This window comes from Ochotona princeps, chromosome 1, assembly GCF_030435755.1.
Source record: "Ochotona princeps isolate mOchPri1 chromosome 1, mOchPri1.hap1, whole genome shotgun sequence".
Lineage (NCBI taxonomy): Eukaryota > Metazoa > Chordata > Mammalia > Lagomorpha > Ochotonidae > Ochotona > Ochotona princeps.
In genome coordinates, this window is record NC_080832.1 from 52017137 (window position 1) to 52032804 (window position 15668).

At 44.6% G+C, this 15668-nt stretch overlaps 2 protein-coding genes across 5 annotated transcripts in view; one reads left to right on the top strand and one right to left on the bottom strand.

Annotated features, from left to right (window-relative positions):
- The window catches only part of CDC40 (cell division cycle 40), a 49309-nt gene extending 38662 nt beyond the window's left edge, over window positions 1–10647 (bottom strand). Inside the window, exons 1-2 of one of the 3 annotated variants that reach the window (XM_058659173.1) lie at window positions 10473–10647; window positions 10206–10255 (exon numbers count right to left, since the gene is read on the bottom strand). Coding sequence is in view for 1 of the 3 variants with exons in the window: in XM_058659103.1 (XP_058515086.1) it covers window positions 9742–9930 (189 nt within the window). In the remaining 2 variants the exon portion in view is untranslated. Of the gene's footprint in view, window positions 1–9741; window positions 9992–10205 lie in introns of all 3 variants that reach the window. The other 2 variants (XM_058659103.1, XM_058659137.1) reach the window with 2 other exon arrangements.
- A 202-nt stretch (window positions 10648–10849) lies between these two features.
- Window positions 10850–15668, top strand: part of WASF1 (WASP family member 1) — a 93372-nt gene continuing 88553 nt past the window's right edge. For both annotated transcript variants that reach the window (XM_058659243.1, XM_058659257.1), the window contains exon 1: window positions 10850–10979. The gene's annotated coding sequence lies outside the window, so the exon portion shown is untranslated. The remainder of the gene's footprint in view (window positions 10980–15668) is intronic.

Below are 15668 nucleotides of genomic sequence, written 5' to 3' on the forward strand. Positions count from 1 at the left end.
AAAATCCTTGCCTTGCACGTGCCGGTATCCCATATGGGTGCTGGTTCATGTCCTGGCAGGCCCCGCTTCCCATCCAGTTTCCTGTTTGTGACCTGGGAAAGCAGTGGAGGATGGCCGAAATCCTTGAGACCCTGCACCTGTGTGGGAGACCTAGAGGAGGTTCCTGGCTCCTGGTTTTGGATCGGTTCAGTTCCGACCGTTGTGGTCAGTTGGGGAATGAATCAGCAGAGGGAAGATCCTCTTTGTCTCTCCTCCTCTGTACATCTGACTTTCCAATAAAAATTAATAAATCTTCTAAAAAAAAAGAGACAGAGATTCCAACTCTTCTCGCCTCAAAAAATTTTTTTGAAAAATATGTATTTGAGAGGCAGAGAGAAAGACAGAGCTCTCATCCATTCCCTAAACACCCTCCCACCCCCTAAAAATCAGGACTGGACCATGTCAAAGTCAAGAACTCACTCCGGGTCTACCACATGGTGGCAAGACTCCTTCCACCTGGTGCCTCTGTGATCTGTTAGTGGCAAGCTGGCATGAGGAGCTGGAGCTCAGACTGGGAGCCAAGTACTCAGATATGGGACACCTGGAGTTGTCCTTGCTGGCCTAACGTCTGCCACCAAACCTTCTAACTTTTTTTGATTAACTCAAAAGACCTGATACCCCAATTCTAAATTCAGAAGAGGTGTCCCTTTTTATTCAGCAAATCTTACTAGATACGTAAACAGAAGATCTTCAGTTGGGTACTGCAGAGACAGGAAGAAGTGGCAGGGTCTGAGTCTTCCGAATAAGAAGTTTTATATTATCTATCAACCTTCTGCAATTCATTCCCTAGTTTGACCAGCAGAAAAATTTCATCTCCATATAAAATCACTGGCTGTCTATCCAACCATTTACAAATAAGACAATTTTCAAACTGGCCTATCTTGCCTGGGCTTTCCCTGAGCCAAGAAAACGAACAGCAGGCAGAGTTTTTACTGCAAGCAACAGAAATTCTCAAGGCCTGGTCAAACACTATTGGATCCTCCAGAGTTGGTCTTAGGATTGTCAATCAGCTTTGAGAAGCAGGCAGGAAACAAAGGTGAGTGTACAGATGAATCCCCTTGTCAAGATCAATCATAACCCAGAAGCAGTTCAGGGAGGACAACCGTTTACTGATCACCACCACTAAAATGCCACAGCTACCAACGGGCACTACTGGTCAAACTCGCAGCCTGACAAACTTGACAATGCTGCTGAAAAATCCTCTTTCCTTGCTCCTTTGTGGATTAGCTCCAGATAGCAAGGCTCAGTGGGTGCGTGTGACCCCAAAGGATAATTGCAACCTCTGCTAAAAGAGCTGGGAGGAGAATCTGATGTTCAGGCCTCTGACGGTAGGTGGAGAGCAGGGATGTTCTTTACAAAGATTCTTCAAAGAAGACAGTTCTAACTCTGGGCCACCTAATAGATGATAAATATGCCTCACTGTAAAAGGTGCAAAAGAATCTTCACTGAGGTTGCATCTTGCTTAGGACTCAAAAGCAAACCCTGGACCATGAAGTTGAAAGACTACATAATATTCAAATGCTAATGCCAGAATATGCTTCAAAACAGCCACAGACTTAGTCACATTAACACTTTCCCAATGGATTTCCTACAGTACTGTTGTCAGAATCATTTTACAAAATGAGTTATCAGGTCTTTCAAATTAAGGGTATTTAAAATTTTCTAAATTTGAATCATTTTGAACAAAATATAATGCCTCATCAACTTGTAAACATAAAGTATAACTTAAAAAATTACCACTGATATCAGCAATAATGATGACTAATAAATACTACAAATAAGTTCCAGTTTCTAGTTCTTACTAAAATTGCAGAACCAACTGAATAACCCTCAAGAACATGAAGGGTTGCTAATTTTACATCTAATTAGGAAAACTTGGACAAATCCACAACCTTGCTTTAACATGGACATAGAAAGGAGTTCAGTATCAATCAAGCATGTCAGGCTTAACAAGGATTTTTATACAATTATTTTCAAAAATTAAAGTGCAGTAAGTGGCATCCTAGGGGGTCAAGGAAGTGTGCATAGTTTATATTTTCGAAATAGTTTGAGAACAAAACCAAATACTATTTACTTGTCCGGTCCCTTTAACTTTTCTTTCTGTGTACAAATTAGAAAACTGTAACACAGATTACAAATATTAATCATTATTATGTGGAAATGTTAATCAATTTATGCCTTGTTTCTTTTTCTATTTCCAGAAAGTAGAGCGGACTACCAACATTTCTAAAATCAGGGTTCAAGTGGGACAGGGTAGACATTAATTCAGACATAGTAGAGAAAAGTAACCCATCTGAGCTCACAAATAGAGGAAACTAAAAACTATGTACCAAAATTAAAGCAGAATTTTCATTTTATCAAATTGGTTATGCTAAAGCAGAGAATGCAGTGGAAAGTGCAACAATCATTAGCCTAAATGAGAAAGTTCATGTTTCCTTTTAAATTTAATGTCACTTAATCAGCAACTCTTGAAACCCAACAGTTTATCAAGTGATTTGTAAAATGTAAACTCCAAAAATGTTATATTAAAATACATTTTAACAAAAAAAATCATATAACACACTGGAGAATACAAATATATTTAATTGGAGGTCTGGAACAAGAGAAGAGAAAATGGAATTAAAATGCTATTTGAAGAGATAATAAAAACTTTCCTAAAATAATGAGATACATGCCAAAAACCAATCAATGCACAATAAAGCCCTGAAGGTCCTGTGCAGAAAACACTACAAAGAAATCCGGGGTTATTGCTTTGCATGGCAGTTAAGTGACGGCTTGGGACAACTGCACCTCACACTGAAGTGCCTGGGTAGAGCACCAGGTACTCCACTTCTGATCCAGCTTCCTGCCAACATGCCACTAGGGTGTACAGGAGGATGTCTCAAGTACTTGGGTCTCTGGCACTCATGTGTGAGATTAAGTTCCCAGCTCTTGGCTTCAGCTTGGTCCAGCCCTGGTAGTTGTGGGCATTTGGGATATGAACCAGAAAATGGAAGGTTTCTTGTCTCCCTGCCTTTCAAATGAAAAAAGGTAAAAAACAGAGATTCACATGTGCACATGCCATAAAAAAACTAAAGAATGGAACTACACCACTAACAAGAGGAAGGAGGTACATGTTAAAAGCATAAAGCTCTCTCTCTCTCTCTATTTTAAAGATTTATTTATTTATTTATTGGAAGGGCAGTTTTCCAGAGAGATGACGACACAGAGAATCTTCCATCTGCTGGTTCACTCCCCAAATGGTGGCAACAGACAGCCAGAGCTGAACTGATGAGAAACCAGGAGCCAGGAGCTCCCTTAGGGTCTCCTATGTAGGTGCAGGGTCCCAAGGGTTTGGGCATCCTCTGCTTCTTTCCCAGGTCACAAGCAGGGAGCTGGACTAGAAGGAGCAGCAGGTATATGAACTGGCATCTACATGGGATGACCCTAGGCGGAGAAATAGCCTGTTGAACCACTGTGCCAGGCCCCAAATAGTCATTTTCAAAGTAAAAACAGCTACACTGACAGCTGATTTGTTATCGGTAACACTGAACATTTCAAGATAGTAGAATATTTGAAACATGCTGAGACAAAATTATTAGCTAAACAAATTATGTCCTGTGAAAACGGCCTTCAAAAAAGTAGGCTGGAAAAAAAATTTTTTAAAACAAACTAAAACTAAAATCATTTGTCATCAATCATCACTACAGGACAGCCTTCAGGATGTCCTATGAGTGGAAAGTGATCTCTTGCTCCTGAGATGCAACAACCACCATCTCAATGACCATCACCTTGCAGAGGGAGGGTGTGTGTGTGTGTGTGTGTGTGCAGGTGAGCCCCTGCGTGCATATGTATGTACAGCAGACATCCGTAGCTGAAGTACAGGTAAGAGAAACAGGAATAGATTAGAGGTACTAAGATTCTTAACTGTTCAGCAGCAGGTAATGCAGTAATTCAAGCAGGCTGTAACTTCTAAGGGTAACTGTCTGAAGAACAGAAACTGTAATTTACAAATGAGTGCTGGGAAAGAATGGAATAAATGTATACTGCCCTCCTTCTTTTCTGTTATTGTATGTAAGACTATACTGTAAAAGGATTTATTGCTCTGGCTGCATCTCACATATTCTAATGTATATTATTGCTCATTTCAAAATATTTTATGTTAAACTTCTATTTTATGGCCATGGGTTACTTAGAAGTGCAATTTCGGGGCCAGTGCTCTGGCATAAAGTGTAAGGTTGCTGCTGCGGTGCTAGCATCCCTCCTGGGTTCTGGTTCAAGTCCTGGCTGCACCACTTCCCACCCAGTTCTCTGCTATTGTGCCTAAGAAAGCAGTGGCAGATGGCTCAAGTGCTGGGACCCCTGTACCCAGCGTGAGACCTGGAAGAAGCTCCTGGCTTCAGATGGGTTCAGCCAGGATCACTGAGACCATTTGGAGAGTGAACTAACAGATGGAAGATCTCTCTCTCTCTGTCTCTTTCCAGCTCTACCTTTAAAAAAACTGCAATTTCACAATTTTCAAATAGGGGAATTTTTTAGTTAAATTCTTCTGGCTGGTTTCTAGCTTAGATATGTTTTGGTAAAAGTCACAATACAATTTAAAAATTGTTGAGCCTTAGTTTATGGCCAAGTACAGAGGTTGGTAAACTATAGTCTCTACAATTTCTCTCTCTCTCTCTTTTTTCTTTTTGGTGTGTGCGTGTTTTGTACCACCAAGCTAAGAATGGTATTTACACTGTAAGAGAGCTGTTCCAAGAGTCAGAGAAAGAGAGAAAAAGACGGGAGGAAGAGAAAAGAAAGAAGTGACAAACATCATTTGAGTATGATCAGGTTAGCATAGTGTCATTACAGTTTGCCATCCCTGGTAAAGCATGCGGTCAGCAAACTCAATATTGCCAAGCACTGTATTGTATATTACTTGCAGACTTAGTTTCCGAACTTTGTTGTTCAAAGTTTCTGTGTCATTGATACTTTGTGTTTGTTCCATCAGTTACCGAGAAGTGCACTAACTTCCCAACAGGGCTACATTTGTCAATGTATCCTATAATTCCTACAAATTTTGTTAGGACATTTTGAACATACACTGTCTGTCACACACCACTGCAAATAATGAAATTTATTAAGTTGTAAAGTTGCTCCTTTTTGTTTCTAGTAATGCTTTCTGCTCTAGGATTATTTTAATATCTTACTACAATCAGAACCAGCTTTCTTTTGGTTAAAATTTGCCTAAGAAATCCTTTTCCCATTTTTCTGGAGAAAGTAAAAAATGAAACAAAGATTCAAACACAAACGTAAACCAGTCATTGTTTTTTTTTAAAGATTTATTTATTTTTATTGGAAAGTCAAATTTACAGAGAGGAGAGACAGAAAGATTTTCTGTCCGCTGTTTTCAATCCCTAAATGGCCGCAATGGCTGGAGCTGAGCCTATCCAAAGCCAACAACCAGGTTCTTCTGGGTCTCCCATACCAGTTCAGGGTCCCAAGGCATTCAGCCATCCTCTACTGCTTTCCCACGCCACAAGCAGAAAGCTGGAAGGGAAGTGGAACATTTGGGATACAAACCGGGGCCCCTATAAGATCCTGGTGCACACAAGGCAGAGATTTTAGCCACTAGGCTGTCACACCAGGCCGCAAAATAAACTTTTGAAGAAATCAGAAACCTAAACACTACACAATACCTAAAACAATGAATAGTGACAGGCCTTGAGGCGTAGTGGCTTGAGCCACTGCCTGCAGCACCAGTATCCAATGAGTGGGTTCACATCCCTGATACTCCACTTCAGATCCAGCTCCCTGCTAAAGCACCCTGAGAAAAGCAACACAGGATGGCCCAAATGCACGGGCCTTCCCCACCAATGTGGAAGATCTGGAGGAAGCGCTTGACTTCAGTCTGGCACAGCTCTGTTAGGACATTTTGGGGAATGAACCAGCAGATGGAATATTTCTCTCTCTGCCTCTCCATCTCTGTAACTCTGCCTTTCAAATAACAACAACAACAACAAAATGATGAATAGATATTACCCTGTTTCCATACTAACCTCTAACCCAATACAACATTCCACCTGGGTATTAGAGGTTAATCACAACTTAATTCTAAACTGTATATACAAGGCCAAGCACAGCTACTGCATTCTTGAACAATATAGAGAAGGGAGGATTTACTGCACTACCAAACATCAAGCCAAACCCTTAGCAATGATCATTCCATGACAAAAATTTGTTTCTTGTGGATTAATGATCCAGTGTATGAAAGAAAGATATAATGCTTTCAAAATACAGGGAGAATGTTGTCATGATTTTGGGTTAAGAATTTCTCAAAGAAGAATCACAATCTAAAAAGGAGTAATTTTTAAAAACTAGCCCAAATCAACAACTGCTTATAAAAGTGTCTTGAAAAGAGGACAAGTGACTATAAACTGAAAGACTTTCACAACACACATTAACAAAGGGATAGGATGTAGAATATGTATAAGATCTCCTACAAATCAAAAAGAAAAATACAAGCAAGCAGCCACCCTGAAAAAATCACCAACAATATATACAAAGAGGATACTCAATCTACATCAGTGCTTAGTGACAAATGGCTTAAAAACTTGCTATTAGTCATAATACAAATAGTCAACACGTGTAATATTTGCATAAACTCATTTGCATGCTTCACATCTCCTCATTTGATCATTTCTCAATTTTCCAGTTAATTGCAACAATTATGCTTACCATGTGTAGGCATTTTTTCTTCTTCATTAGAAGCAAAAGTTGGTTTACAAACCAGCAATAAGCAATGGCTTTTATTTTACCACAGATCCCAGAATGTTGGGAGGGCCAGCCCCAGCTCTGCTGCTAGTGCAGCGCGCACTCCAAACCCTTCCTCTGGGCTTCCTTACTTGGCTGTCACTGAAAGGAGACAGCGACAGGGGTCCCCATTCCCCCCGAAAACTCACTCTCCGTGTGTACTTTCACAAGTCTTTCCTTTTCACTCACTCTTGCATTCTATTTTCTTACCAGGTAGTCCCCAAGTTTGTGCCCAAGGCGTTGGAGACATTAACAAGTAGACATAAAAATCTCTGGGTGGCAGGGTCTCTCCATCCAGGAGAAAGCAAAAATTTAACAGGTCACAGCAATAATATGGCCACACTGCAGGTGAGCCATGAAATGGGGGCTAGGAGAGGCAGGGAAGCAAACATGTGCACCTAGACCAGGAGGGACGGGAGGCAGGGAAGGCAAGGGATTTCCAAGTAGAGAGACTGCAGTGGACAAAACTGTGCGGCCAAGACAGGGTGCTCTGTGAAGAGCTCAGCCTGGGAGGATGGCAGACTTTACATGGATGAAACCGGAATACAGGTGCACTGCGGAGGGAAGATTGGGGTATGGAACAGGGCGACAGGACCGAGGGAGGAGAGCCAGCAGCTAGACGGCTGTATCCACCTTGAGAAACGATGGGCATCTGAACTGCAGAGTAGCAAAGCGGGAAAGCTGCTGGAGTTGCAAAATACAAGGACCCAGTAAACTCAAGCAGAGGCAAACAGGAAAAGAACAGAACAATTCCTTGGAGAAATAAGGAAAATATGAAGGATAAAGCGAGTGAAAATGAGACTGGCAAGACAGAGAAAGGAACTGACTTGAGAGAAACTCAGACAGAAGCAACATCAGGTGCAGCTGCATGACTAGCTTGCTGCAGGGGCTGACGGGGAGAGAAAAGGATGACCTGCTGACTGGGACTAACGGGTGGCTGCAGAGAGAGACGGAATTTTTCAGCACAACAAAATCGGTGTCTGAGAGGCAAATGGGAAAAGCTGGCTTTTTGTTTGCTTTCAAAAACTGATTTATTTGCTTGAAAGGCAGAGTTACAGAGAAGAGTGGGAGGGATGGAGATCTTTCATTTGCTGCTTCACTACCCAAGCGGCCACAACAGAGCCAGGAGCTTCTTCTGGGTCTCCCATGTGGGTGTAGCATTTGGGCAGTGCAGCTACATACCCAGATGCGATTTGCAGAGAGCTGGACTGGAAGTAGAACAGCTGGGACTGAACTGCTTACCCTGATGGGTTGCCAAAACTACAGGCGATGGCTTCACCCACAAAGCTGTAACTAGCCCCCCACACACACACTCCCAAGGGGAGCAATTGGTTACACCCTTAAACTAGCCATGAGTTTAGACAGCTAACATTTAGTGTTTGGTGTGTGCCTGACACTGCATAAAGCTCTCTATGTGCTTTATGATAAGCCTCAGAACTGTGAGATGGGTACTAGTGTCCTTCACCAACACAGGAGCAGCACACAGCACTTGCGGAACTTCTCCACGACCACCATGGGCCTATGTGCTGGAGGCAGGATGGGCTCCCAGGAGCCTTCCCTCTTGTGCAGCTTAAACACAGACAGAGGCCAAAGATAGGAGAGGATTTAGGGCAGAGTTCTGGGGACCCCAATACTGAGAAGGCTGAGGATGGGGGTCAGCGGAAAAGAAACTTCAGTATCATCTGAGGCATCCAAGGCCCGGCGCATCACTCAGTAGGGGTGATGGTTTGACTGTGCTGGGTTGAGCAGAAAGGTGGAAGAACAGCTCCCAAAGGCTGAGCTGTGACAGGAATAAACATCAGGGAGGTCATGAACAGGCTTGAGGTGTAAAGAGTGTGCCAGAAAAGATGGGAGGATTCTAAGCCATCATTCACGGCAGACGTCAATGAACAGAAAATAAAATGTATGAAATGGGCTCCTAAAAACCTGCAAAAGACTCTCTGAACACTCGACTGAGACATCTTAGAAAGGCAACTTTACCCACTGCCCTCCTTGCCCTCTCTACAGCCAAAGGTTCCAGTGGCCCACACCTGCTGGACGCTGCCTCATCGGCTTTGCCAGCAGCGCTCAGCTGTCATGGCACCTGGCCTCCTGCTCTGCCAAGGGTTCTCCTTGACAACCGCGGGAATCACACACCTTCCTCATTCTGTCACCCAACTCCATTTTCCTCCTTTGCAGGGCTTACTCCACTCTGAGCCCACTCCATCCCTTATGCTTCACTGACAAGCTATGCGGTGCCTGCAGCCCTCTTCTGCACAATTCCTGGAAAATAACATTTCCTCCACACATACTGGGCCAAGCAACTCTAAAACCCCATGACTGCCTTTCCCACATTCCTCCCAGGGTATCATACTTGCTCTTCCTGACATCCAAGGCCGTTTTCCCATCTAACACATCATCAATAGCTAACACTGACTGAACTACAGCATAGACTACTTAACTACTGTATAAACCAAGCTGTACTTTTACTCCAGCTTCACAATAATTCTCTTAAAGAGACTGGCGCTTTGAAAACCATCTCCTGGGGGCACCCAGAGGAGGCTGGCCAACTTGCCCAGGTTCATCCAAGTGCAGGCACAGGGATTAGAACCTGGTTCTTACATCAGAACAAAGCCGGGTCACTGCGCACTCGTTACTCTGAAGTTGTTCAACTCCTGCCATAGTTTACTCCTGTCCTGAGAATACACCTGCTGCAGCCCGGCCTCGTCCCGACCCACCGCTCTGCCCACCTCCCTTCTGGTGGTAGGAGAGCAGGAGACCGTGGGGGGCGGAGTGGGGGACCCCAGCACCTCTCGGCTCCTCCGAGGAAAGGCGCACGCGGACGGAGAAGCGGCCTAAACGTCAGCACCTTCTCTCTGGGGACTGAGCAAGAGGCCCAAACGCGACCGAACTATTTCCGCACCGCATCAGTAAAGTGGCCAAAGCGCATACCTTCACTGCCACCTCCGGAGCCGAGTCCACCGCCACGGCCAGAGACGGCTTGGCCGACGGCGATTTGGTCAAATGCATGAGAGAGTCGGCGGCTGGCAGCGGACATCGACCGCCTTCACTGTCCGAGTCGGATTCGGACCCCGAACCCGAACCGTAGGAAGCGGCCAGAGCCGCAATTGCAGCCGACATGACGGCAAGTCAGCCTCTGCCGACACCAGGCCGGGGCGGAAAGGGAAGCGGCGCCCAAGTCCTGGCAGAGCGCCACAAAAACGCATTCTTTACCTTCTTAGCACAGTAATCCGTCGGCACATTTTGAAACAATAATATAATTATGACTATCAGGATGGTGTATATCGAACTGAGAATCTGGAAACATCTAGTTATGGAAACAAAGAATTTTTAACCGCTACTCACTTCCAGGACCTGCCTGGAGCTCAATGGAAAAACTATCAGTGCTGAAATACCTGGAGGCCTTGCGGCCACACGCTCCCGGCGAGCAGCGCGGCGGGAAGGGCTAGAAGGCACTATGGGAAATGTAGTTTAGGGCTAGGGGGCGGGGCTGGACCGGCGGGCCTCTCCGGGGCCCCGCCCCTGGATGGATGGTTCATTCAATTGGCTATCATCTTCCCTCATTCCCTGGCCAAGCTGGGTTCTCTCCGTCCCCCTCCCCCAAACTGAGGATCGGGTAATACCACAGAGCCTCGGGAAAAGGGGGGAAGCGCGATCTTCACCCCCACGGATGGGCGTGTGGGCGGAGGCTTGGTTTCCCACCGCCGCGACACCTGGACGCTGGGCGCCCCAGAGGAGAGGGAGACGCTCAAGTTTGAGGACCTGTCCCTGAGCAGGGATAGGTGCTGGACGGAAGGACCGGCCAGCGGGCGCCCAGGGTCCCGCGCTCACCACCCCCCTGCTCCTGGCGCCGATCCCCGCGCCCGGTTGTGGAGCGTCGCGCGCGGGGAGGGGGCGGCCGAGGCAGCGGCGGCTCGCGCGGTGTTGTTCGCTCGCGCGTCGAGCACAGCGCGGGTCCGGCGAGCGGCGGGCGCCCCGGGCGGCGTTTCTCAGCGGCCCGCCGCCTCAGCCGCTGCCCTCCCGGGCGGCTTCCACCTCGGGGACCTGCCTGCCGTTCGTGGGGCGGGTCGTGGGGCGGGGGTCCCGGTGGAGTCCCGGGAAGCTGAGTGCGACCGGCGGCCGCCGAAGCATGAAGAAGGGGTAAAGGCACGAGCCGCCACGATTTCACGGTGAGCGCGAGTTTCTCAAGGATGGTTTCCTCGCGCGCGTGTGTGTGTGTGGCCGGCGGCCGGAGCCGAGAGGCGGCGTCGTGTGTGGCTCTCGGCGGGGATGGGTGGGCGCGCCGCCCCCGCCCCCGCCCCCACGCGCGGCTCTGCCCGAGCCAGCCTGCGGCCCGGGGCTTGTGCCCAGGGGTCTGGGTGGTCGGAGGGGCCGGGGACGCTGCGGGGCTCCCCCGAGCCGCCCCTCGCTCGGGGCTCCCCGGCCCCGCCGGGCGGAGCCGTACCGCCCGCCCCTGCTGCAGCCTCGGGCGGCCGAGAAGCCCCGGGCCCGCGGTGCGTGCCGCCGGCTGGTGAGTTTGCGTGTTTGCGCCGCACGTCCGTGTCTGGAGATAGATGGGTAAAGCGGCTGCGGGTGCCCGGGTTTTCCTTGGAGGTTGAGCAGGCGAAACGATGCCCTGTGGTTCTTGCTGCCTACTGTCATGGGGCGGGGGGCTGGGGGTGCCCCGGGCGAGAGTTGGGGAGTCGCTGACTCTGCTGTGATGTCGGCAGACTCGCCCATTGTGCCACCCAGATAATTATTCAACTATGCAGCATCCATTGCACCTTTCGCGTTTTTCTTCTCCCCTGGCTACAGCGTGCCCCCTAGCTTCCGTACTCTGCCACCTTCTCTTGCCATCAGGATGACAGCACGGGCCACCCGTTCTAATCATTCATGAAGCCCCCAGCTTAGCGTCCCCACTTCAGCACGGCTCAGTCCGGTTGCTTCTCTGTGCAGGATGTACCTTGCTTTCTCTTCTGTTTTATTTTCGGTGTCAGCTAAATTGTACTGTCACTGATGTAATGGGTGTATTGCTTATTCAACTCATGTTCTGTCGCGTGTGTATCATAGGTAACTTTGATTTCTCTAGTTGAAATAGTGCTGTATCTCCACAGGCAATCTTCAGTTTAAATTCTTGAGGAACAATTTTTTTTATTCTTAAGTTTCTATTGAGAAAATATTTTATTTGGATATTTGAATAATGTACCTGACATTTCAAGTTTTGAAAAAGAAAAGTTTCGTATTTAGTCTTCAGCAGTGGAATATATGATTGCTAATCATAGCTTTAGTTGAGTGAAAAGTGTTAATAATTAAGGTGGGATTTTTACCTACTATATCGATCATACCCTAATTGAACTGAATTTTATTTTTTTATTCAGTTGTTTTCTTTATAATATTGTATATTTAATTAGAGAAATTTTGGGTTTCTAACTTCTTTCAACAAGGATAGTTAAGTTGCGGTTTTACATGATCTGCTCGAGGGATGCAGTATTTTTTTTTTCCAATTGTAAGAAGCAAATGTTGGCTACTTGATGCTTCTGTTAGAAACCACTTACATTTCATCATTTAAAAATAAATAATTCACTACCCCCAATGAAGTGTTTTTTTTTTTTTTAAAGGTTATAGCCCTCCCTCCCCGTTTCCCCTTGTTTAAGTTTCTCCTATTAACTGATTGCACAGACGCATGCATTGCCGGGGGCAGCCCGCAAAGTACCTGCAAGTGGCACACATATGTTCGTGATGTGCAGTCAGTTGCTTCCTTGAGAAATGACCTTGCACTTTACAAAATGGATACCTGTGTGTCTTGGTTTGCTATATGTACGTGCAGCTAGAGCACACTGACTCCACTAGGCTGTATGCAGAGCGTCAGCAAAGAGATTTTTACAAGTGCTTTTAAAGGAAAATTTAAGTAGCTGATAAATGATGACACTTTTTCAGTGAATTAGCTGATAAATGATGAAACTTTTGCAGTGAGAAAATGCAGTGGAAAATGTGTTATGGGTCTTCCTTGGCATGTTAGAATGGCTGATTTACGTTTATTTTGTTTCATAGAGAACTAAAGAGAGTCTTCTAAATTGAAGAATTGAATGCTTCTCATTTATCAAAATGTTTTTTGTAATAATTGCAGACATACTAGGTATTATAGTATATAGTATTACAAATGGTAGCTACATGTAATTAATACTGATGGAGAAATTATATGACTTGTTAATGAACAAGTAGAATATTGAATTTAATTTGAAAAATAAAGTGTCTAGAAAATATTAAGGTCTTTTTTCATTTAAAAAAATGTGTGGATGACACAATCCAAAATCTATAGTTGTGTTTGTGTGTAAAGTATGAGCTGGAATTACTTTGTTTATTTTTTGATATTGCAAACATTGGTATCTATATCCAGAGATAACTTATTAATGCATAAGACTGTGTTTAATTTTGTATTTTGCTGTAATTTAGAAATAATTTATCTTTTCCATGTGCTCGCTTTTTGCTATACTGCATCATATCTTCTTTCTTATGTAGCATTAATAACTCAGTTTTTTTTCCCAGCAAAAACTACTATTTAAAAGATTGCATTATTGTACTTTTTACCAAAACAGTACTTTCACAGTTGTTTTGTGGGAAAGCTTCAAGTGGATGGTAGAACTACTAAAGTGCCTTTAAAGTTACCATTTTACAGTTTATTTTTGTGGGGAATTTGATGCCATTTGTGTTGATTTCTTACATGATAGATAAAGCTCGGCTGTCCCTGTCGTGTGGACAGATGTGGTCACTGAGAAGTCTTGGAAGCTCTGAGGACAGGGACTGACCTGTTGCTTAGCACACTGTTCAGCAATAGTAGGAGCTTGGCTTCCTTTGTTAAATCAAATGAATGAAGAATTTCCTTTGAATTAAGCTAGATGGACATTTTGGGAAAAGTGCGTGTGTCAAACCTCATAAGTGATGAATCAGAAAGCTGCTACTCAGTTGAAATAAGAAAAGCATATTTGGAGGGTTTTTAGACTCCATTTTAGCTGTTCGGATATAATTCTTTTTACCCACATTTTAGAAGTAGCATTGTATACTGAATCCTGTGTATTTTGTCAGTCTTTCAGTTATGAAATGATAGTAACAATTTTCTCATCTCAAAAACAATGTTCTTGTCACTTATTTCATGAAAATGTGCATTAATTTATTTTTCCTAAACTAGATGCATAGAAAAATACGTTTAATCATTTTTGACGTAAGTTTTCCAGGGAAGTAGTAGTTTAAAAGTATGTCTATTGGGCCTGGCGGCGTGGCCTAGCGGCTAAAGTCCTCGCCTTGAACGCCCCAGGATCCCATATGGGCACTGGTTCTAATCCCGGCAGCTCCACTTCCCATCCAGCTCCCTGCTTGTGGCCTGGGAAAGCAGTTGAGGACGGCCCACAGCATTGGGACCCTGCACCCGTGTGGGAGACCCGGAAGAGGTTCCTGGTTCCCGGCTTCGGATCGGTGCACCGGCCGTTGCGGCTCGCTTGGGTAGTGAGTCATCGGACGGAAAACCTTTCTCTCTGTCTCTCCTCCTCACTGTATATCTGACTTTGTAATGAAATAAATAAATCTTTTTAAAAAAAAGTATGTCTATTAAATTCTTTGCTGAATGTCTGAGTACCTAATTATTTTTTAGAAATAAATGACCCTTAAGGGGACACTTTTTATAAAATTAAGAACTTTGTTTTCTTTTTTAATTTTATCATATTCAGCTCTATAGTGTTGAGTCTTTGTGAATTGATAGCCCTCACTTAGAATGACATTGATTATGTCCAGTGGTTAGATTCAGACATCCCACTAAAGCCTGTTTAACCCATAATATGCCTGAATTATACAATTAATGCTAGGGAATTACAGATTACAGGAATACTTAGTACAAATACAATTTAGATTTCTGTAACAATCTGTACAACAGTCTTTCATGAGAATCAGTTTTGAACCGTTTAAAATGAGGTGTTGCTCTTGCATGACAACATTGTTCCCGTTCACCAACTAGACATGAAAGGCTGGATGGTCCTTAGTTCCAAGAAGCTACAGCCTGAGAGGCCACAGTGGTGGCATTACAGGCGAATCCTCCTTTTGTCCTTTTGAGTCTGGGCTGCTCCACTTCTGATCCAGCTTTCGCCTGTGGCCTGGTAGAGCAGTGCATGGCTCAGGTCATTGGCCCTGCCCCTGCGTGGGAGACCCAGGGAAAACTCCTGGCTTCGTATCAGCTCAGCTCTGGCCATTGCAGACACTTGGGGAGTGAACCAGCAGATGGAAAATCTTTACCTCTGTCTCTCCTCTCTGCCTTTCCAATAAAAACAACCATCTTTTTATAAAAGGACATGAGAAAAGTTGGAACTGCCTTTTGGTTTTATTTTAAATTTTTTGTTTGCTTTTTTTTTTTCAAATAGACTCTCAGCAGCTACAAAACACAGAATTAAGATGATTTCCTTTGTTTCCTTATTTGGCATTTTCTTACCAACCAGCCCTTGGTTAAGTGAAGGTAGATTTTATTCATGCTTTGGAGAAATATTACACGTAAGGGATTGCTAAAGAAAGGTTTTTAAGGAACAATACTGTGCTTCAGGCTGTAGAGCGGGGTTGGAAGCATTGGAAAGTGCTTATAGATTTGTTGACGAGGACAGTTGTTTTGCTGCTTGGTTGTCATTTTGTTTTACCTGGCTTTGTTTTTGTGTTCCCAGTGTCTGGTTTTTAGTTATTTGGATTTTTGGGTGTGCAATTACCACAAGGAAGCAGGTAAGTCATGCTGTTAGAGTGCAGAGATCAAGGTGCTGTGAGAAAAGGGGTCAGGATATACAACTGTGTCTGTCATAGACCTTGGGGCGTCTTGTAGGTTTTTAATTGGTGTTATTTGAAGATTAATC